General features: G+C 38.6%; 4 protein-coding genes across 11 annotated transcripts in view; all 4 read left to right on the forward strand.

The window, feature by feature from the left end:
- The first annotated feature begins 272 nt into the window (after positions 1-272).
- Positions 273-5,405, forward strand: ube2ka (ubiquitin-conjugating enzyme E2Ka (UBC1 homolog, yeast)). Of its 6 annotated transcripts, XM_027171844.2 has the most exons (9): positions 273-290; positions 412-455; positions 1,132-1,198; positions 2,561-2,654; positions 2,888-2,946; positions 3,324-3,406; positions 3,609-3,708; positions 3,983-4,111; positions 4,563-5,405. In XM_027171844.2, exons 3-9 carry the CDS (start codon positions 1,136-1,138, stop codon positions 4,635-4,637), a joined length of 603 nt encoding a protein of 200 aa, XP_027027645.1. In that variant the 5' UTR covers positions 273-290; positions 412-455; positions 1,132-1,135; the 3' UTR covers positions 4,638-5,405. The 6 variants fall into 6 exon arrangements, with proteins under 6 accessions (XP_027027645.1, XP_027027646.1, XP_027027648.1 ...); XM_027171845.2 differs by lacking the exon at positions 273-290 and having other exon boundaries at positions 407-479; XM_027171847.2 differs by lacking the exon at positions 273-290 and having other exon boundaries at positions 414-455; positions 1,135-1,198.
- A 2,598-nt stretch (positions 5,406-8,003) lies between these two features.
- On the forward strand, positions 8,004-10,114 carry LOC113659240 (neuronal acetylcholine receptor subunit alpha-9-II-like). The gene is made up of 3 exons (XM_027171915.2): positions 8,004-8,064; positions 8,423-8,568; positions 9,841-10,114. The coding sequence occupies exons 1-3, from the start codon at positions 8,004-8,006 to the stop codon at positions 10,039-10,041; spliced, it is 408 nt and encodes a 135-aa protein (XP_027027716.2). The 3' UTR covers positions 10,042-10,114.
- Positions 10,048-13,064, forward strand: LOC125138830 (neuronal acetylcholine receptor subunit alpha-9-II-like). The gene is made up of 3 exons (XM_047801100.1): positions 10,048-10,384; positions 10,551-10,902; positions 11,051-13,064. Exons 1-3 carry the CDS (start codon positions 10,187-10,189, stop codon positions 11,605-11,607), a joined length of 1,107 nt encoding a protein of 368 aa, XP_047657056.1. The 5' UTR covers positions 10,048-10,186; the 3' UTR covers positions 11,608-13,064.
- Positions 13,065-14,213: 1,149 nt separating this feature from the next.
- Positions 14,214-23,101, forward strand: part of LOC113659189 (putative methyltransferase NSUN7) — a 31,239-nt gene continuing 22,351 nt past the window's right edge. For 2 of the 3 annotated variants that reach the window (XM_027171833.2, XM_047800853.1), the window contains exons 1-2: positions 14,214-14,546; positions 15,050-15,397. In XM_027171833.2, coding sequence (XP_027027634.2) covers positions 15,067-15,397 — 331 coding nt within the window. In that variant the 5' untranslated portion in view covers positions 14,214-14,546; positions 15,050-15,066. The remainder of the gene's footprint in view (positions 14,547-15,049; positions 15,398-23,101) is intronic. The other variant, XM_027171834.2, reaches the window with a different exon arrangement.

A 23,101-nucleotide genomic window follows, 5' to 3' on the forward strand; every position in this document is an offset into this window, starting at 1 on the left:
CTGTATTCCTGTTTAATACTCGTACTGTCTGTATCGTCTCACATCGTCCGTATTGTCTCGTATAGTCTGTTTTGTCTTGTCTTGTCTGTTTTTGTCTTGTATAGCCCAAGCTAAATGCATAGTATAGTTATTTATGTCTATATGTTTGAGAGTCACCAACAGCTGGAAACAAATTCCTTGTGTGTCAACAACACACTTGGCCAATAAATCTGATTCTGATTCTGATTCTTATAAAAATAAAAATAATTAAATAATTAAAAAAAAAAAAAAAAGAATTGAAGTGTATACAGGTATAACAACTATTTTCTGTGGTATATATGTTATAAAAACACAATAGATGTTTTACTCTACTGTATTTGCATTCTTATGCCTCCCTCTAGTGGCCTTTAGTGACTGCTTTTTACATTTAAGGTACCTGATCGAACATTTGTAGACATCTGAGCTGGAGACTTCAGGTAAAAGCAACTAGACGTGAAAAGGTCAGAAACGTTTATACAAATATGGAGCCACTCGGAGAGGACTGTGATCTGTTACAAATTGCACACTGCTTCTGTATATTTCCGTGTAAATGCTGTGCTTATGTTATATACACATGTATACATGTAATTTATAGACAAATCTCCCAACAGGATGTTTCTTTTGAGCTGCAAGATTTGTTGTCATGTGGAATGTTAGTTTCAATTTCTTCAGGTGTGAACGTAGCTTAAGGGATAAGAAAAACGGATTAAATCATGATTAAAAACACATTTAGACATTAGACTCGATGCCAAATAAGAAGTATGCCGATTTAACCGCTGAAACTCGGTTCGAATTTTATCGTGAAACCGGTTTCAGTGTAGGTTCACACCGAAGTGGCGTGAGATAAGAGGCGGCTTAGCGATTCATATCCGAGGCCACATACACAAACACATACAAACTATCTAACTAACTCTCTCTCTCTCTCTCTCTCTCTCTCTCTCTCTCTCTCACACACACTCTCTCACACACACACACACACACACACACACACACACACACACACACACACACACACACACACACACACACTCTCTCTCTCTCTCTCTCTCTCTCTCTCTCTGTCTCTCTCTCTCTCTCACTCACTCACTCACTCACACACACACACACACACAGCAGCATGGCTAACATCGCGGTGCAGAGGATAAAACGGGAATTTAAAGAAGTCCTTAAAAGCGAGGAGGTCAGTTTTACACACATTTACACCTTATCCATTTTGCACGTTTGTTATTTCCGGTGGCTGGGGGAATATGCTAACATAATACTCAACTTCCTCTTATCTACTGTACTGCATTAGCTTTGTGCTAAAGCTTAGGTTCACCTCTAGCTAGCAGTTTTACAATGAAAATACTTTGCCTTCGTCTCTGTAACGATGGGAAACAATTCCTTATTTGTTTTATTTCTGTCCAACAACGCGACATGGCGTTGCCAAGTTGATATTGTTGAAAAATTTGCTTCAGTGCTACTGCAAGCTAAGCTAAGCTAAGCTAAGCTAAGCTGGTCATGAGCTAATGTGAAAGCAAGCAAGCAAGCAGGCCGACATGACTCAAAACTGACCCGATTTTTTAAGGTTTTAGTGAATTAATTATCAAATGTATGTTGAAAAGGAGTTATAAACCTATTTTATATACGATAACGTACAATAACTTTGCCTAAGCTAAAAGCTAGAGCTTTTAAACTCAATGCTAGTCACCTGGTGAATGATCTGAACCAAATCCCTGTTGAAGTGCACCAGATAGTGGAGGAATAATTCTGAGGCATTATTAAATAGCTACAGTAATTAATTCATTCACCTTCAGTAAGTGCTTGTTGTAAAGTGGGAATAAAAACTGGACAGGACACCAAGCACAATAAACACTGTTTGTTTAGTGCTCCAAATATGTATGGTCTGTTTTGTCTTGTCGTGTATAAACCAAGCTAAATGTATAGTATGTCTGTACCTTTGAGAGTCACAAACAGCTGGAACCAAATTCCTTTTGTGGGTCAACACAATTGGCAAATAAACCTGATTCTGATCTGTGTCAGTATTCAAAACTAAACCGAAAGTGGGTGTGATCTGAAGCGTAATGTTGTCAAAAACTCTTTGAGTCCACATGTCCACATACCCATAGTATTCGTTTAAAGCGACGGTTTCTGGAACCCACTTTCTCTGTGTCGTGACGCTATTAGGTGTAGGCTTTAATCTGATAATCCATATTGCTTAAATGATGCCACAGTCATATAGCAGAGACTGTATTTTATCTATATTATGTAGGTAGAAGTTAAGGATTGAATTAGTTGTAGAGGTTAAAGGCTAACACGTGCGTTCCTGTTAAAGACACTAAGCAAAACATCCATATACTTCAACATACATGTAGCAAACACTATTTTGTTGCCCTTTTGGATGCTACAATTGGACATAGTGATGCCATAGCATAGGTATCTGATCATGGCAATGTTAATTGAATATATTTTTCTATTCTTTAGTTGAAGGTTGATAAAGTATTTGAATTTAATCCAATCTAAGTATGCTGTTCGGACCTAAACCAAAGCCTTTTGTCCACAGACGAGTAAAAACCAGATCAAAGTCGACCTGGTGGATGAAAACTTCACAGAACTGAAGGGGGAGATCGCAGGACCCCCTGACACACCTTACGAAGGCAAGAAGTGCAGATTGGTTTGTGGTTAAAGTGATTTGTTCACTCACATTTAATCAGTTTTAAAGTGATTGCTATGTATGGACAATTTTTATCATGATTTCCTTCTTTTCAATATTCCTTATTTCAGCTTCTGACTCCTGGTGTTTCAGTCTAAATTGCCGTTTTTATTTCTTGTTTTTTTCCCTTGTATATATCTTGTGTTTCTCTAACTGCATTTGTTTTTTCCTCATCAGGTGGTCGATACCAGCTAGAAATTAAAATTCCAGAAACATATCCCTTCAATCCTCCAAAGGTATGTGTGAGCGAGTGAGGACCAGGCAAATCTGGTTTGGTTAGATTTGACACACATTCCTCTGTGAGTGAGTGTGTGTGTGTGTGTGTGTGTGTGTGTGTGTGTGTGTGTGTGTGTGTGTGTGTGTGTGTGTGTGTGTGTGTGTGTGAGTGAATGAGAGTGAGCGTGAGTTGAGTGAGAGTGTGAGTGAGTGTGTGTAAAAGAGACAGGGATTTGAAACTGAAACAATTATTTTTCTTCTTACTAATTAATATTTACAAAATACTAATGAGTAGTGATAAACTACACTGTATTTTATTTAATGTTTTGTATGTTATAATTGTGTATACATGTATTTGGAGCTGAATTTGAGACCCCCCACTTTCTCTGCGCGTTAGGTACGGTTTATTACAAAGATCTGGCATCCCAACATCAGCTCAGTAACTGGTGCCATATGTTTGGATATTTTAAAAGACCAGTGGTAAGGCTCTTTGGGCTTTCGTGTGTGTGTGTGTATGTGTGTGTGTGTGTGTGTGTGTGTGTCTCACAGAGTCTTTCAGTTCCCAAACTTTGACCTCACACATTTTTACATAAGACCAGAATTTAGCAATTAGTCCGGATACTAGGAAAGTTTTGCCTACTCTGTACGCTGTTGAAATAATAAATTGATTCATGTGTGTCAGGGCGGCGGCCATGACACTCCGGACAGTGCTGCTGTCCCTACAGGCTTTACTGGCAGCGGCAGAACCAGACGATCCACAGGATGCAGTGGTGGCCAATCAGGTGGGCTGAATATTTTTCTCAGAATATGAGCATTATGAATACGACTTTGTAAACGTTTACTGTCCATCGTGGGAATAACTAATTTCTACTAATCTGACAATGGTGTGTGTTAGTCCTTTATTCAACACCACAGTGTTCTCACAATTTTCGATTCTGATTTGTCAGAAGGTGTCGATTCAATTAAGTCTTCAGGAGTAGATGTGAAAAGTTTTCTGTTCGATAGAATATGAAAATTAGGCAGAATTTGACTTCGTGTTGTTTTGTGTGTATCCAGTATAAGCAGAACCCAGAGATGTTTAAGCAGACGGCTCGGCTCTGGTCACACGTTTACGCAGGTGCACCAGTCTCCAGTCCTGACTACACACGCAAAATAGATAAACTGTGTGCTATGGGCTTTGATAAAGTGAGTATTGAACACAGGGTGTGTCGCAATCAGCTCCCTAGGTTGTGAATCAGCCATTTTTTTCTCTCCTTTTTTCTTTTTCCCCATTATTTGCAGTGATGCAACATAGGAAGCATTGATGCTCCCTGGGTTTTATGGTACATTATGTGATCTTTATATGGAACACATGTTCTAGTGCACTTGAAGAATTTTGCTATTGGGACAGCAATTAGAATGGCTGACTTCATGATTACTGTGCAGAGAGAGGATTAAGATGCACCCACGTTTTATACTTTTTTTCTTTCTATTATTAGTTTCATACATGAACTTATTCATGTATAAAAGTCTTGATTATTAACTTCTGGAAATGATGGCCTGCCCTTATTTTACATTTTTACACATTTCTAACTTTTCTTCTTTAAATAATGTTGCATAAATCTGCTATCTTCTCTCTCTCTCTCTCTCTCTTCAGAATGCAGTAATAGTGGCACTGTCATCAAAGTCCTGGGACGTGGAGTCAGCAACGGAGTTGTTGCTAAGCAACTGAACATGATCACCACCCGCGTCCCATTATCCAGATTTTTCCACACCCTTGACTCCGCCCGTGCCCAAATCAAATTGACTTCCGATATGGATGAACTGCACATTGTCACCCCACACAACATACTGCATTTATATTTCCCTTCCATCTTTCCCTCTCTCCATTTGACATGGCAGTACCTTCCTAAACTCTCCTTCCTTCATCTCACCATGTTCTCATCTTACATGGTCTTTTTGTTGTGGTTGTTTTTCACCATTTTGAGTTCAGTGTGCCTTTCTGACAACAGTGTTCCCCATTTCCCCCTTTTGTTCCCGCCATTTTCGATATCCTCATACAGATCAAGTGATTCTTCCCACAACGCTGGACAATACCAGACTGCCCCTTCTTCATTTTGCACTATCACTCAAGCTCTTTTATGTGGAATCCCATTTCTACAATGCCAGTAATTCAAATAAATAAATAGAAAGAAAAGAAAAAAAACACACACACACACAATCACTACTCAAACTTCACAGATAATATTATCTCACAAGATCGAAACTGGAATACAAAAAAAATTTAATAAAATTAAAAAAATAAAAAAATAGTAGGCAACGAAGAAAACAATCACTCACCGATCAAAGCATTGACTGCAGAAACAGCAGTAGAAAGCAAAGATTTCATCTGTAAATAAAGCTATTAAGGTCTGTATAAATTAAAGCAACGTGGCAATGCTTTTATTTATTATTGTTTTAAGGAAAAAAGTGAAATAAACAGTTTCGTGGCTAATATAAAGCAGGTTTTCTGTGCTATGTGATTTCTATTTTCAAAAGGAAATTCAACTGTTACTTTCCAATATTCTACAGCTTTTTCCACAATTTCAAATGTTAGCTAGCTTGATTTGTTGGGAATATTTCTTACTGTTAATTGTCTAACATTATCTATCCCCTTGTATATAATCCCTAATGTTAACCAGCTCATTTTTGTACATTTTTTTTAAATATTGCCAAGCTAGAAAACTATTTTATCTTGGTACCTGGTTAGTTTTTTTTTTTTTGTTAGTTTTTTTTTATATCAAAATGTTTGCATTGTTAGCTAGTCTAGTTAGTTTGGTTATTTTTAATTCGGGCATTAAGTAGTTTGTTTGTTTGTTATTCCCTAATTTGAGCTAAATTGCTTTAGGATTATACTCTAATGTTACGTGACTAGCATTGTATTCTTTTAAGATCATTTTCAGAGATGTTTCTTTTTTTTTTCCATGTTAATCAGCGGTGTTTGTTTGTTTATTTATTTATTTGGGGGGTTTCTTTCATTTTATCTAACTTGTTTCAGAAATATTATATTAACCGGCTAGCTTTTGCCACTGGAAAGTGAGTACACACTTGTTCAAAGTCATGAGACTTTTTAACTGAATGTGGAAGCTAGTGAATGACAGGCATGTGTTGGTAAAGGCTATGAAAACACTGACTAATATTACACTAACTGCACCACAGCTAGTAAATTTAGCTTTAAAAAAAAATCCAATACCCAGTTGTGTATATTGTGAACACACTCTGGATCCAGGCAAACATTAAAACATTAAATTAAAAACATATACTGTTTGATAATATTGCCTTATGCCAGCTAGATTGCTTCAGAAATAATCAGTAAAGTTAGCTAGGTAACTATGTTCACATATATTTCTTAGTATTAGCAATCATAATGGCCATTCCTTAATATTAGCTACGTAGATATCTTCAAGGACAGTACAGAATGTGAGCTATCTTCAGGTACATTCCCTCATATTAGCTAGTTATCTTCCTAGATATTCCTTCATGCTCGTAAACTATCTTCAAGCACATTCCTTATAATCTTAGCTAGCCAGCTTTAGGGATATTTTCAGTGTATGAATTGTAAAGCTAACCATGTACTTCTTTGTGTATCTTGGACATGGAGTAGAACAAATTTGTGTTCACTGAGGTGTATGTAAGCGGTGGCAGATGGTTCACTGAATACATGCTGTGACTGTGTGTTTGTGTGTCAGTGTTGAATGGTATATGCTATAGAGCTATATAAGTGTTGTACTCGAAAATTCAAGGCTCTAGATAAAACGGACTGGTAATTTTAATTCCATCATGGCTCTTTTGCTGGTGGTAGCTAGTTAATGGTAGGTAATGTTCACCTTGTCCACTTTTGTTCCTTAAAAATTTACAACAGCTAAGTGCTATACAGACTATACAGAAAAAAGAAAAAAACACACGATGGATCTAAAATCTTCAGTCCATTTTTATTCACACATTCACACCTTATGGGCTAGCCAGAGGGAGAACATGCACAGAATGTCCACACATGCAATTTGAGCTGCAAGGATGCAAAGCTACTTGCTGTGCTGCTCTGCTGCCCCTCTCTGTATTCTGTGTGTTTTACACCAGAATCACAAAACTGTACTGTACCTTATCTTCCACACACTTCTCAGCACAACATGGAACAATTACAGAAGTAGCCCCATGCTACCTAAAGTAAAAACAACAACAACAACAATGGATTCTGCACCTCACATAGGAAACTGTACAGTATGTCTGACAGGAAGTGGATAGTAAAATGCACTAAATCCCCCAAAAAATGATCAAATAAAATAAAAAGATAAATGAACGAATTAATGCAAAGATAGAAGGTTGATGTTTGGATGAATAAATGGAGATCAAGTCAGTATTAATGCAGAAATAAAACGAACTGGCAACACACCAACACACCTCTTATCTCCACCTCCATCACCGCGTTGTCTCCGCTGACCGTCTGCTGTTGATTGACAGCTGAATGGCGGCGTGGCTGGAGCGCAGCCGCATCTGGTTTCTGTGCGATATCCTGTTGCGTCTAAGCACAAGCGACTGCTGAGGTCTCTTTCTGACAATCAAAACAATGGGCTGCAACCCAAACCTGCTCCGACTTCCAAGAGGAGTGCACTATGAAGGCTAGGTTTTAATATAGTAACAATTACTGTAAGTTTAATTGAATCACATCTGGAACCGAGTACACCACTTATGCATATGTATAGTGCACTAAATTTACAATAGAAATGCATTTATACTATAAATGGGAGATAATTGTTAATAAACTCTTCCTTTGTAATAGACTATATTAAGAAAATTCATAGGCTGTTTTTGATTGTGAGCCATGACAGTAAATATACTGTATTTTGCTGTCTACCTTACGTGAGTGTCTGATGAGCAAGAACAGAATCAACACGTGGACTAGACATAGCACCTGTAGGTTAGGGAGCCATTTGGTACACAGCCATTACATTACAACAGAGTAAAATGAAACCACCTGGTGCACTGTTTCATTATCAGAGTGGCAGTATGCTGGCTTGGGTACAGTGCCGGTCTGATCTATTTCTTTCTTGCATATGCTCGCATGAGCTGGATCATGAGCTTCAACATTGCGTCTGTGTGTTTTGTGATACTGTCGTTAGAGGGTAAGTGTGTAGCGTTTTCTTCTCACATATTTAGTGTGTTTAGTGTAAGACAACCAAATTTTTGCTCTATGATCAATTAGACAGTGGTGATTGGTTTCATAGCAATGGGGTTGAATCATTTTGTAAACACTATTGATTATTTTTCTTCACACTTCAGTATTATTTTGTGAAGGTGCAAGACCATCATAATCCCAATTACATCCGTTTTAATTCCAGCTTGTAATACAAAGTTCAAAGGAGGGTGAATACTTATGCTAGCCACCGTATGACAACATTTTCTAGGACGACTCTGACTGATGTATTCAGATTACGAAGACAGTGAGTGTTCTTGTGTATGTTGTGTCTTTTTGGTGTCCAGTGGCACATGCAGCCCAAGGTCATTTTGCGCATCAACTGCTAAATGACCTTATGGAGAATTATTCAAGTGCCTTGAGGCCCGTGGAAGACACAGACAAAACCCTCAATGTCACACTGCAGGTCACATTGTCTCAGATTAAAGACATGGTAAGTACACACAAATTTTTGTGTTACTATATTGTTGGTGATTAGATGTTCCTAGTAACAACACATCCTGCAACAACGATAAGTTTAGTATCTGTGAAATGATCACAGGCACACTTGTAAAAGTCCCAACTATATATTTCACTCCATACTGGTTTCACAGTATGAACTAGTTCTCACAACAGAGTCATATGATGCCATCTCTGAAGTGGTCCTTATATTTCCTAATTTCCTCTATTATACAGTGCCCTTTAACCGAACCCTATGGCATAATCGGCATGACATGGTCTCTATAACTTATTTCCTACAATGTGGTCTATAGAGTGCAGCCTTGAAGATCCAGTCACTACATGCTGGTTTTTATGGCATTGCCTCCTACAAAGTGGTTCAAGATACATGTCTTCTATTACCTGGACCTAACAAAGTCTCTCATGAAGTATTTCCTTAGAGTGAAACCTCTATGAAGCAATCCCCACCTTTGACACAACCTTCATTACATGGTCCATATAACCCAGTCCCCAAATGCAAGGTTTTCACAACACAGCCCTTTTGGCACAAACTTTATACTGTGATCCTCAAAACACGGTCCCCGCAACCCAGTTGTTCTAAGTTCTTTATGATATGCTTCCTAAAACATTGTAATCCTGATGACAGGATCATAAAAACATGCTTCTTTATGACCCAGTCCTCACAATGTGGTCTCTGTGATGTGCCATCCATGACCTGGTCAATGACCTAGTTCAGGTGACATGTCTCGAATTACATGAATCTCTTCACAGTGTCCATCAAATGGGTTCACTAAACATTCATCACATAGTCTCTACCGAATGATTTCTAAGATATTGTCCAAAAAAACTAACCGTAGGACTTCTCGGAGTGCAAGTTCGTGGGTCATTTTTCACTTTCTAGTAAGTGAAAAATGACCCACGATCTTGCATTCAGAGAAGTCCTACTGTTAGTGACACAGTACCTTTTTACTCCATACCAAACCATATTCTTTTACATTTTCTACAATTGTTACTTGTTAGAATGACTTGTATTATCTCCTCACTTAAAAACACAAGCTTTAAGGGTTTTGTCTGTAGTACAACAGTTACGCCTTCAAATAGTCTGATACCATGCAAGTGTTTTTCTGTGAGAAGTGTCAGATGTTACGTCAGTATTAATCTTTATTTCAGACTCTGTTTAGCCAGGTGTTTCACAACCCTGCTAATCAAACTATTACAAGCCATTGATTATGTGTGTGTGTGTTTGTGTGTATGTGTGTGTGTGTAGGATGAGCGCAACCAAGTACTTATAGCATACTTGTGGATAAGGCAAACATGGTATGATGCCTTCCTGAAATGGGATAAGGAAGAGTATGACGGCCTTGAGGTCATCCGCATCCCCAGCAGCCTGGTGTGGAGACCCGACGTAGTGCTTTACAACAAGTACTGTACACACAATCATGAACACACACTGGCAGATCGGACCTAGCGCTGTTCAGAAACTCTATAACAAACATTCAGAAACTACGCTTAGTGATCTTTAAGAGAAATGTCTTTTGTACTATGGATATACACTATTTTACCATATACTATGGTATACAATCAGTATTACGTTAAACTAAATATACTATTTTATGTTACACTGTAAAAGAGCCGATGAAGATTTGCCCAGCCCTTTGGACACGAATGTTGTGTTGCGGTACACTGGTGAGATCACATGGGATGCTCCAGCCATCACCAAAAGCTCATGTGTGGTGGATGTATCCTACTTTCCTTTCGACAATCAGCAGTGTAATCTCACCTTTGGCTCTTGGACCTATAACGGCAATCAGGTACGCATACAGTACATACACGCATTTAGTTGAGAGTTAATGGTTAAAGAACAACACCTTGCAACTATGCAACAGTTAATTCTGGTTCATTAATTTGATTATATATATATCACTGTTTTTATCAGATCTAAATATAAAAATAACTTAACTTTGGGTTTTGCCTTAGGTGGACATCACCATGGCTATGACTAGTGGTGACCTCTCAGATCTGGTTGAGAATGTGGAATGGGAGTGTGATGGCATGCCTGCCACCAAGAACGTGATCATGTATGGCTGCTGCTCAGACCCATACCCGGACATCACATACACACTGCTACTACGCAGACGCTCCTCCTTCTACGTCTTCAACCTGCTGCTGCCTTGCTTCCTCATCTCATTCTTGGCACCACTTGGCTTCTTCCTGCCTGCAGACTCAGGTGAGAAGGTCTCTCTGGGCGTCACCGTGCTGTTGGCGCTTACCGTCTTCCAGCTGGTGGTGGCTGAGAGCATGCCACCCTCTGAGAGTGTGCCACTGATAGGTGAGCCAACAAACCTCTATGCACACTTACACAAATTAATCTGCGATTCATTTTAAATCATTAGTTATATCTACTGAAATTCATTTAAATTAAAGTGATTCAGTGACTCATAAATCAATAAATTAACTAATTAATAATGCTGACTCAGGGAAATACTACATTGCGACGATGACAATGATCACAGCCTCCACCTCTCTCACCATCTTCATTATGAACATCCACTTCTGTGGTCCTGAAGCCAAACCAGTCCCCCGGTGGGCCAAAGTGTTGATCATTGGCTATATGAGCAGGATCTTCTTTGTTTATGAAGTTGGAGAGAGCTGCATCTCATCGCTAGGACGAAACAAAAATGCAGACAAATGCCATTCACTGAACCGTCGACAAAAACCACCCAGGCAGAACCCAGAACCAACCAGGAACCCTTCTGGTCTCTCTTGCTGTCCTGATGATGAAAAACTACCTTCTGCAAGTATGACCTTTGAGGCCTGCATTTTTTGCGGGCCGCATACTGATGGCTTTGCTGGAGACCCGAAGCTCATCAAGAACGTCGAGTACATTGCGAACTGCTTCCGGGAGCAAAAGTCGACTTCCTTAAAAGTGGCTGAGTGGAAGAAGGTGGCCAAGGTGATGGACAGGTTCTTCATGTGGATCTTCTTTGCCATGGTCTTCCTCATGAGCATACTCATCATTGGCAAGTCATCGTGACCACATAGGTTATGTTCACTCAATATAATCATTGCTTGAATGTATGTACATATAATCACACACATACACACCTGACTAAATAGAATGCACATTGCTTTCTCTAATATCAAAGTCTAGAATGCCCATGTTTTAGGTGAGAGTTCTTTAAAAACTGAGTGACTGAGACTTCCAGAATAGCTTATTACTTAATGCCTGAGAGTTACAGAATAGAATGCATATGATTGGCTGAGAGCTCCAGAATAGAAATGTGTATGATTGGACACAAGTTCCTGAAAAGAATGCACATAATTTGCTGCTAGGTCCAGAATAGATTGTGCAGAGTTCCTTAAAATATGTTTGGGTGAGAGTTTAAGAATTGAACATGCATGTTGTATTTTATATTTAATAAATGGAGGGATCCTGTTGTATTGCTGTTTTGCTTTCACTAGAGGGTAGCATCCTCTAATACTCTAAGACTACTGTAAGTCATACACGATGAACAGATGGGTATCAGTATGTATATCAATCACCAACCAAAAACTGCTTTGGTTCTAAGACAAGTTTGAGTTTGACTTGTTGAAGAATTCCTTGTGTTACATTCTGGAATTCTATGAAATGCTATAATTTTTTTAAATGTTTGTTTGTTGTTGTTTTTTCTATGGAAAGCATTTCATTGCATCCATACTGCATGGGAGAGTGTGTGCAAGTGTGTGTGAGTGTGTCACATTCCCTAATCAGACTAAGGATTATGGAATGTAATCACTGAATTTTTAACCGTTTCGTGTGTATTAGAATGGCCGATTGAATGTACAGCTTCTAGTCTCCAGTGTTTCTGAGTGAGTGTTGAATCAGCAGCTCAGGATGAAAAGCCATTTCTAAGTGAGCGGCTCTCACAACGCAGAGAGCTGCTCCATCTAAATGCTTACGACTGCAATTACCCAAGCCCTTTGCTCAATCAGACCAGATTTACTTCCAAACGACCAATGAATCCTGTCATTATACGATGGCAGGGCCACATCTGGAGCGTGCTGATAGGAGATGCACGTCGACTGACCATCTTTATGAGGAAGAGAGAGAAAGAGAGAAAGTGAATAGTTTATGATGGCCCGCACTGTTCCTCTTGCTATTAGATCATGGCTGCTTGCAGATTTTTTTTTTTCTGACCAGAGATGGTTAAGATTTATTATTACTTTAGTTTACTTTTTATCAATGCCATTATGAGCAGCAGGTCCTAAATTTTCTACATTAGACTGTGAGTTTTAATCCCAAACGTAAATGCCATTACACACACACACACACACACACACACACACACACACACACACACACACACACACACACACACACACACACACACACACACACACACACACACACACACACACACAGGTACAGTGCAATGCAAGCTTTTTCATAAATCCTAACTCCTTGGGTCAGAGGATTAAGTGTGTAACTATGTGCCTTTATTTAGATGCTGTAACACCGAGAGCTTTTATATGATTATATACACAGAGCTAAGGGGTTTAACCGCTAAGGTGCTGGTTTAGTGGTTCCTTTCCACTAATGCTTGTAATAAGGTTCAGTTCAGTGCCACTATTCAACAGAATATTTGGTTAAACAGTGAACCCAAAATGAAATTTAATGCAGAATTGAATGTAAATGCAGCTTAAATCCAATTTTATCTGGCAGGAAAGTAAACAGCTTAGTCCATTGTTAAAGAATTGAACCTGCAGAGTAGTTTATTTAAAACCAAAAGGATTTTTTTTTTTGTGTGTGTGTGCTTAATTTGGGAAAGTGAAATAATGAGCATGCATCATGTTTATCCTTAGTGTATGATCCACAAATCTAAACAGCAAGGCCAATTTTCTTCTTTTGTCTCTATTTCATGCATAATTTCTCTGTATATATAATTCACTTAATATTTTACTTATATTGTACTTATATTGTTCTTTTTTTTCTGATATGAGCTTTTTGGTTATTTACGTATTATTTTATTTGTGTATTTGTTTGTTTGTCTGAAAACAAATGTACACGTTATATTTGCGTTTTTTCTCTCCTGATATTAGCTTCTTGGTTATTTATTTATTTCTTTGTTTGTTTGTCTAAAAACAAATGTACATGTTAGATTTGTATATATTTTTCTGATATTAGCTTCTTGGTTATTTGTTTGTTTGTTTGTTTGAAAACAAATGTGTATGTTTTTGTTTGATAATATTTGAAAAAAAATATATTAGCTTCTTGGTTAGTTATGTATTTATTTATTCATTCGTTTGTTTGTTTGTTTGTTTGTTTGTTTGTTTGTTTGTTTATACTGGGTGGTGTTACCTTGACACAAAAATGTGTTTTCTATGGCAAAAACTCTGATGGCCCATTTACTTCAACAAGTTGTTGCCCGAATGTATTTGTTTAAAAGGTGAAACATACTATATATGTAAGAATGTATATAAATAAGAATATTACGTAAGACATACGTATTTAAATATACTCAATATACGTAATCCTACGCATAATCCGTTACATCCCAGCCTTATTTGCATAAAATCAGTATGGAAATGAGGTCCCGCCTGCTTCTCCTTACTGTCCTCTAGAAACAACACCCCTTATTTGCATAGAGTTGTCAAGGAAACTAGAGCTTCCCGTTCCAGCGCGCTCCGGCGCTTAGGACTTAAATAGCGACTTTCTACTTAAACTAAATGCGACTGGATTGCTTCAGTAGTAACAACAACAACAACAACAACAACAACAACAACATACAGATAAACTTATTAGGAAATATTTAAAAGACTAAAACAACTTCCTATGGCGCGGAAGAAGGAAAAGAGATGCAGAGATTTAGCGGTGGATGGAATTATAACTAAGTTGGCTTAAACATTAATGTGCAGGAATAAGTAAACATTAGCTTTGGGAACTATGTGAGCCTGCATACAGAGAGGTTTGAAAAGATTTCTTCTGCCAGTTTGGTAAGTATAAAGCTCTGTATATTGAAACTTAAACATGGGATATATATAACATACATATATGACATCAGATGTCAGATATCATAAAGATTATCACTGATTATGGGCACATTATTCGAAACAATAACAAACATCTGTGTGAGTTCTGTGATGAAGTCTTTGCTATTGTGTCAGACTTTCATGATTGGTAAACTTATGCTTAACCATCTACATAATCCATCTTTGTACTGGTTAAACTTATGCATAACCATCTACACAGTACAAAGATGGATTATGCAATGCTGTTATTAGTAACTCTTTATGTCAGGTAACAGTATAGTAACCTGTCGTTGATTATTTTGCTGTAAAAGCACCATGTCATGGTTGTATTCCATACATTAACAAGCCTCATTTTATTAAAGCAATGAAAGCAAGAGAACAGGGAGGGCAGGATAGGTACCAGATTGTCCAGTGTTTATACATGAGCACTTAATCTTATTTTCATGTATGTGTATTCTAATTCAAAGAAGACAAAGGCACCAGAATGGTGAAGCAGGGAGCTCAACGTCGCGCTTTGTCTCGCTCCTTCAACCACTCCTCTCGAATAGATCTCTTGTCGCCTTTAACCCCTTGGACACCTCCGTCACCTCCGACCCTGGATCATGACCCGTCACCCGTTCTGGAGTGGAATCCAGACATCGTTCCTGACCAGGTCTACCTTGATGCCGCCGAAATTTTCCGAAACTCACAGAAGGACAAGGTTAACTCTCAGCGGGTCATCAGTTATGGGAAGAGGTCGAAGGTAACTGCGTTGAAGGTCAAGGATGAGGTGTGGCAGCGCAGGGCCTATGAGCTGGCCTTTAACACGCTCAAATGTAAGTAGACGGTAATGCATCTCATTGGCTCGTCTGATTAGTATTTTGCCATTATAGGGCAATAGTGATCACTATGAAGTATACTATTACTAATAATAACAATATCTTCATTTTGATAACATATGCATGCACTTGAACTGGACAAATCTGAGGTGTGGTGTGGGAAAGTAATTTGAATTCAGATGCTTGAAGTTCTCTCTCTCTCTCTCTCTCTCTCTCTCTCTCTCTCTCTCTCTCTCTCTCTCTCTCTCTCTCTCTCTTTGTCATTCTTTACTTTCATCTTCCATGTGCTATTCCATGAAATCAATCTTTGATACAATAATTTCATTGTTCTTTATATTTCAAAATAAAGTAGCCAAAATTCACTGGTTGCCAGGGTTACCGTCTGATTTTTTAACAAACCTTTGGTGTTTCTCACCTGCTGTAGAAACCCAGTGTAGAGGCAAGTTGGGCAAGGGAAGGAAGGGTTTGAAAATTTTCAATTCATGAAAATTCATCCATTCATTTCATTTGGCAGTGCATGTGGATCACAGGCCATATGTATGAGAACATATCATACAAATGTCTGGTTCCACTATTTGGCTTGTTTGTAATGCACAGAACATTCCCAAGGTCTGTCCAAACTGCTTTCACCCCACTTGAAAATGTAGGTTTTTTTGGCTAGATGATCTGCAGTTTTCATTCTTCCAATGCAGGCAAGAACACAAATGGCGTCCTTGCTGCCACAGATTCAGACACTGGGATTTCTGTGTTTCTGAGCATTTCTGTGGTTGCTAAGCCTCACAAGACGTGATAGCAATCCTACCTTGGGGTCTTTTATTAATGTAGATATAAATTAATCTGTCCCTTTTAGGATCTTTCCAAACTTACATAATATGTCAGTAGGTGGATTGGTCCAAGATGTGATTGAGTAAATAGGTGCAAGTGCATCCATCTACAATATTCTCAATCCACCCAACCATCCATCCAACAATCCATTCATCTATTACATCAAGTTATTTCTGTACTATATTCTCCAAAGCTGAGGCATGACTGCTTTTGTAGAAAGAATTTGTAGAAAGAGCCACACCTACTCAGGATCAGGATCTCCTTACTGGAAAACCAATATGGTGAAAGTGTTCCTTAGTGCAACGCAAGCTCCACATAAATTGTCAGAAGCTACTGACAGGTTGGTTGGCCCTCAGATATTTTCACCTGTGTCAAGAAGCCATCGCATTCATTTCATTTAAATAAGGGACCTAATATCTCAGGCTGTGGGCTGGGTAGCTCAACCGGTTGTGACAATCGACACTATTCAAAACACCTTTTATATATACATATTCTGCTATAAGAAAATAATCAACTTTTGGGTGGTCATTTTGGTAAAGGTGACTCACAACAAGTATTTTATTCCTTGCTTATGTTTCTAATGTTTTGCCATGAATTCACATGATTCTGAGCAGCACAGGAGGCTGCATTAATGTCTGCACAGAGTGACTATTGCTGGCCTGTTTGCTAATTCAGCTCTCGTAAAAATACTGTCTAAGCAGCACCTTTCCCCCTGGATTCTGGAAGCCATCTCCTTGGTTAAGGAAGCAACGTGTTGTCACGCCTCCTGACTGATTGCATTCCACAAAGGGCATGGGTATGTCCTGGGCCAGACTCAATAGTATATCATTGGTGTTTACTTATTAGTTCCTTGAGCTTTCAATGGTTGTTGTGATGACATCTATGATGACATCATTTCCACATTGAAGCATGGTGGTGGGAGCACATGTTAGTACCTGCCACTGTAAATCTAATCGATTGATCCTTATTGATATTTTCTCGAATTGTCCCAGACTTGTTTTGATAGCTACCTGTATATTATTTAGATATCATTCATTCATTCATTCATTCATTCATTCATTCATTCATTCATTCAATCATTTTCTACTGCTTATCCAAACTTCTCGGGTCACAGGGAGCCTGTCATCGGCATCATCGGGCATCAAGGCAGGATACACCCTGGACGGAGTTTATTTAAATATGAGATTCCTATTTTAAAAAGACATGCCAGTCTGTTTTCAGTACAATATACTTATTTTGAACAGATTTACACATGGATAACATAGATTAAAAAATGGATGCTATCATTTTCGAAAACTCCATGAAACTATAAACAGGATGGCAGAGAAATACCATCTTGTATATTATGTTGCCAAATGGTAAATCAGACACCTTTCCAAAGAGGCTGAGAGAGAGAAGGAACTCAAGCAGTGAACAAGTCAGATGTGTGTGCATGTCTATGTCCATGTGTGTGTTTGTGTCTATGCATCCAGGACAGATTGCAGTCAAGGTGTCAGTGGCAGGCTGAAGCGAGTTTTGATAGGTTGATTGAGGAGAGAAAAGGGAAAAGGCTGGCATGCCCAGGAGGAATCATATTACCCACAATGCGGCAAATCAATTTAGCCAATGATCTGCTGTCTGGGCAGCCCAAGTAGAGAGAGAGCTCGAGAATACTGGAAGAGTGATAAACACACAGATAAAAGAGATTAGAATGGGATGTGGTAGAGAAGCAGAGAGAATTTGAGATAGAGGGAGGAAATGAAGGCATCCGTCGAGCACACATGGTATTAGCACGGCTTTATGCTAAATTCCCATTTCCCAGAATGCCATATTAATTAAGCGACATTGTACAAGTAGATTTTTTCCAATTCATTAATGTTACATATTGTCCTTAATGCTAGTGCTGTTTTAAGAAACACTGATTGTTCATGCTGTGCTATTTTTGTTAGCTGCAGGAATTATACACAAGTCTCATCTACAAAAATTACCTGGTCCTATTCAGGTTCATGGTGTAGTTCAGGGTTGTTTCTTTATCAGCCTCTCTTTTTTCTCTCTTGAAGATGGCAAAAAAAGTTTATCTTGTTACAAAAAAAAAAAAAACTGAAGACTTTCCCATAGTGCAAAAACTCATAATACTTTGACTCTGGACACTCTTTCCTTAATAAAGTTAAGCATCTGACCTACACGTTGCTGTACACAGAAACAATAACCTTGTAGCCAAACTACTATCTGAGCTGCTTGTTTAACCAGAATTGTGCATTCAACACGAACATCTCTATTGTTATTGCACATTTATGAAACCTAGTCTTGTTCAATTCATGTCAAGAAGAGGGCAAAAGGGGGAGGAGCCTTGTCATGAAACTGACATTATAAACCTCTCTAGATCCTGCTCAGACTACACAGCAGATATCTCTTGCAATCTGTCAAATTTATTGTGTGTGTGTGTGTGTGTGTGTGTGTGTATGTGTGGATAATCCGGGAATCGGCGTTGATGATTGGGCGCGTATCGATCCAGTCTTGTTGAATGCCGAACGCATTTAAATAAGACGACACACCTGGGAAAGGCCTAATCACCCCATCACCCCTATATCAGCAAGAACGCAGAACCATGCTCTAAAATCAATACGGCAGACACAAACACACATTCACACACACACACACACACACACACACACACACACACACACACACACACACACACACACACACACACACACACACACACAAATATATATATAAAATGCACACTGCATTTTACTATCTTGGTGAAGTTTCTCCTTTGTCTTAATTATTGTAGCTAATTAATGTTCTTACATACCCAACCTACCCCTAACCTCAGTGAGACTAATGAGAAAAAGATGAAAGACATTCAGTTGTCAAAATTTTGTATCATTACAAGGACACTGGGGTCCTCACAAAAAAAACTGCACACACAGTAAAATGGACTAATGCATGTAAATACACATTATCACTAAACAGGATCTTTCTAAGAGACCTGAATTATCTTCATGTCTTTTACCATTTCCCATGATGACAAGTGATTTGTGTTTTTTGTCTTTTTGACTTCACCAATATCTTGTCCTGTTATTTATTAACATGTCTACGTATAGCCAACTCGCTCTGCCCGACGTTCATTCATTCAGTCAGCCTCCAGTGAAGGGAAACTGTAATGCTGTAACAGCATACAAAGACATATATAATTGTTCGTAACGGTTAGTCAGATTTCCACAAACCTTTGACCATATTTGCTAGCTTTAAATGTGAAATAACGCTGACTTGTACACAGATCTTCCCCTAGCAGCAGCAGTGATGTCATCTGTCTCAGGCTGAATGCTCTCAAAGGAGGACGCTATCATGAGGCATGTATCCATGCACAGGATTCGCCCTAATTCAAAGAAGGTGAAGCTAGTGTAGCTTGAATGAACTGCAGAGTTCACTTGGAACCAACAATACAACTAATTTCCCCACAATTATATAGTTCTAAATATTTTACAGTTCAATATTTAAGTAGCTGAAACCAGTGACATAAAAATGCTTCCATTTCAAGTCAGTTTTATTTGTAATTAAAAAAAGTAGAACCATAGAAACAAAGCAGCTTAATAGAAATACAGATGTCGGTTTTATATTAAGATCCTTAATGAGTCCCGAAGACAACTTGATGATAAAAGCCATTAGAGAATCCACACTCAACAGAGAACCTCGTCTGGGTGTCAACAGATGCATAATACATGTACATACACGTAAACATATGAGCATATATACAGCTAGTACCCAAGTTACGAAGGAGATGTGTTCTTTGCACATTATATACATATCACACCCAAGCCTACACAAATGTACACACACACAAACACACACACATAAATGCACAGCCCTGACGCCACAGTGAAGGTGAGGCATGACAGGCATGGTAAGTGTAGTGTGTATTGATCTCACGATTATCACAATGTGTGTGTACTGTACCTGTTTGTGTGTGTGTGTGTCATGGTGTCAGATAAAAATAATAATTCTATACAGACTCAAGGGTTATGAATGCGTAAATGAAGACTATCTCTCTCTCTCTCTTAGCTATTTACACATCCACCTTCACATCCAACATCTGTCAGACTCTCCATCTTCTCTGCCCTCGATCTCCTATAAAAGTCATTCGTATCGCACTCTGTGGGCTGCGCTTGGTTTTCCGCACATGTACAGCTCCCCTGCCTTGCGCATCATTTACACCCAATTTAAATGACATGCAAATGAGCACAAGTGCCGATCGATTTGAACGACCTTTGAGGCTGTCTATTTGCCTTGCAGGAGTGTGATGGCTTTCTTTACATGGCATGCGTATCAACCAGAACATTTTAATTACTTCTCATGCCCCATCTAGACTCGTTGGCCAGAATATCATGTATTTCTAAAAATGGCTGCAGTATATCGCTATCAGTATATACTGTAAGTGTATGCCGAAATATTTGAATTTGCATTTACATTACATTTACCACATTTAGCAGACATCCTTATCCAGTGTGATGTTCAAAATCTGCCCTGAAGTCACTATCAGTGAATACATGAATACTGGATCGCTAGGTCACAGGCTAAGAATACCATCAGGCTAAAACTCTATTGGGAGGGAATAACAATTTTTAAGTGCAAGTTCAGGTATTTCTGGAATAGGTAGGTCGTTTGAAGACAGCCGCTTAGGTGCCAGAATAGAGAAGAATCTTGATTCATACCTTCCTTGTACCCTGAGAGATGGTGGGACCAGTCGAGCAGTGCTGGAGGAGTGCAGTGTGACGAGTGAGAAGAGCTTTCAGATAAGGGCGTGCTGGCTTTGTGGGCAAGCATCAGTGTTTTAGGGTTGTGTGGAGAAATTTGGACCATTCGTCGAGGTCAAATTGCTCTCAGAAGTAGACCTGCCAAGAGTGAGACGCAGTAGTCCAGTCTTAATATGACAAGAGAGTGACCTATGTGAATAAAAGTGTTGTGTGAGGAAAAGGACAGTTGATTGTCTTTAAAAGTTTTTCTTACCCTGTACAAATAGTTCTATGTTTTGGGTCCCTTAAAAGGAACAAAAAAAATATATAAAATCGATGGATAAATGGTGGGAGTGGTCTCTTCCAGGATGACCCCGCCCCATCCATGATTCATTGAGGATGAAAAAGATGTAAAACATTTGTCTCAAGAGAAATGAATAATGAAGGATATTCTTCATCAGCAGTGCCTACTGCTAAAGCCAATGGTGGATATTCAAAAAGGGTCGATGATGTAATAATTGCTGCGAGGAAACACGACTATTATTCTACGGGGTTCTTAAGATCCGAGAGTGCAATCAAGCTCTATTTCACTTCATTGCCCCCATAACAATACTAGCAACACAAAGTGAGACGTCATTAACGTTTTGTCCATCGCTGGAAAGGATTAATCCTTCATTCTGATGGCACTTGACAAAAAAACCCATCAGCCACTTATCATCTTGGTTTCCCAGATGTACAAATGATTACATCTCTTGCAGGAGAGACAATAAGCTACTCCTGTGGTGATAGATGAGGAGTAATGAGTGGCTTAAGAGAACCCTGTTCCTTGATCTATGTTTCCTAGATTGTATTTCCGACTTTGTGCTACGCAGTCCCCGTATGCCTGGTTTAATTTATGTGTATCTGTTTTTCCCAGTTTGAGTGTTCTCTAATTCTTGGTTTCCTGGTTTAAGATCTATGTGATTTGTGTTCTTTGATTTGTGTTTTTTCCCCCCAGGGCTCTATGTTTCTGTTTAAAGGGATGCAAATTTCTTGGTTCCTGTTCCCTGTATTCCGTATTCATGCTTCAAGGGAAGTGTGTTTAGTATGTTCTGGTTTCTAAGTTTCCTTATAGAATGTTTCATATTTCTTTGTTTCTGGTTTTAAGATTTCTGATACATGTATTTTTCCATTCTGGTTTTATCTTTCTGTTTTCAATCGACGTGCATTTCTTGGTTTCTATAGTCATGCTTTAAGAGAAGAACGTTCTGTGTATACTTGTTCCTTGTTTCCTGTTTCTTTATGTCATCTTTCTGCGTTTCCTGGTTTAAGTGTTTTCTGTTCGTTGCTTTCTTTTATCTGTTTCCTTGTTTGCTGTTCCTGAGTCTTATGTTTCTATGTTCCCTGGTTTCTTCATCGCTTTTGTTCATTTTATGTATGTATTTATTTATTTATTTATTTATTTGTCTGACCTGGTTTCCTGTTGCTGTATTTCCTGTTTTATGAGTTCTGTGTATTTCCCACTGGTTTCCATGTTCTTCCATATGTCATGTTTCTGTGTTTCCTGGTTTAAGTGTTCTGTGTTCGTTGGTTTCTCTGTTTCCTCGTTTTCTGTGTCTGTATTTCCTGTTTCTTTATGGCCCTATTTTAGTGGTCTGCGATTCCATTTTTCTGCATTGCCTGTGTTTTTGAATCCTGAATTTTTTATTCAGTCTAATTTCCTGCTTTTGTCTTTCCTGGTTTGTGTTCTGTGTTCCGAGGTTTGTATTTCCTCTGGGTTCCATTTTTCCATGTTTGCTTTTTTCTTTCTGGTTTCTGTGCTCATGGTTTAAGAGAAGGACCTTTGTTTCCTGGTTTATTTCCTCATATCCTGAACCTTCCTGTGTGTTTCCTGATTTTTCAGGAGTGTTCTCTAATTCCCGTGTTTTTGCATTGCCAGTATACTTTTTTACATTTTTTTCTTTATATTTTCACTGTTGCCCATATCCTGGTACCAAATTTGATGTTTTAGTGTTTTCTTGGTTTAAGTGTTCCCAGTAAGTTGGTTTCTGTCTTTCCTCTTGTGAGTCTGTCTTTCCTCTTGTGAGTCTGTCTTTCCTCTTATGAGTCTGTCTTTCATCTTGTGAGTCTGTCTTTCCTCTTGTGAATGTGATACCTGGGTTCAGTATTGTCTGCGTTC

This window comes from Tachysurus fulvidraco, chromosome 15 (assembly GCF_022655615.1).
Source record: "Tachysurus fulvidraco isolate hzauxx_2018 chromosome 15, HZAU_PFXX_2.0, whole genome shotgun sequence".
Lineage (NCBI taxonomy): Eukaryota > Metazoa > Chordata > Actinopteri > Siluriformes > Bagridae > Tachysurus > Tachysurus fulvidraco.

Excerpts from the sequence above, each read along its gene's own strand:
- ube2ka (XM_027171844.2), top strand. The coding sequence starts at position 1,136 with ATGGCTAACATCGCGGTGCAGAGGATAAAACGGGAATTTAAAGAAGTC. Across the intron at positions 1,199-2,560 it reads AAGTCCTTAAAAGCGAGGAG|ACGAGTAAAAACCAGATCAA; the intron begins GTCAGTTTTACA and ends TTTTGTCCACAG. Across the intron at positions 4,112-4,562 it reads GTGCTATGGGCTTTGATAAA|AATGCAGTAATAGTGGCACT; the intron begins GTGAGTATTGAA and ends CTCTCTCTTCAG.
- LOC125138830 (XM_047801100.1), top strand. The coding sequence starts at position 10,187 with ATGTTACACTGTAAAAGAGCCGATGAAGATTTGCCCAGCCCTTTGGAC. Across the intron at positions 10,385-10,550 it reads GGACCTATAACGGCAATCAG|GTGGACATCACCATGGCTAT; the intron begins GTACGCATACAG and ends GTTTTGCCTTAG. Across the intron at positions 10,903-11,050 it reads TGAGAGTGTGCCACTGATAG|GGAAATACTACATTGCGACG; the intron begins GTGAGCCAACAA and ends ATGCTGACTCAG.
- LOC113659240 (XM_027171915.2), top strand. The coding sequence starts at position 8,004 with ATGAGCTGGATCATGAGCTTCAACATTGCGTCTGTGTGTTTTGTGATA. Across the intron at positions 8,065-8,422 it reads TGTGATACTGTCGTTAGAGG|TGGCACATGCAGCCCAAGGT; the intron begins GTAAGTGTGTAG and ends TTTGGTGTCCAG. Across the intron at positions 8,569-9,840 it reads TGTCTCAGATTAAAGACATG|GATGAGCGCAACCAAGTACT; the intron begins GTAAGTACACAC and ends GTGTGTGTGTAG.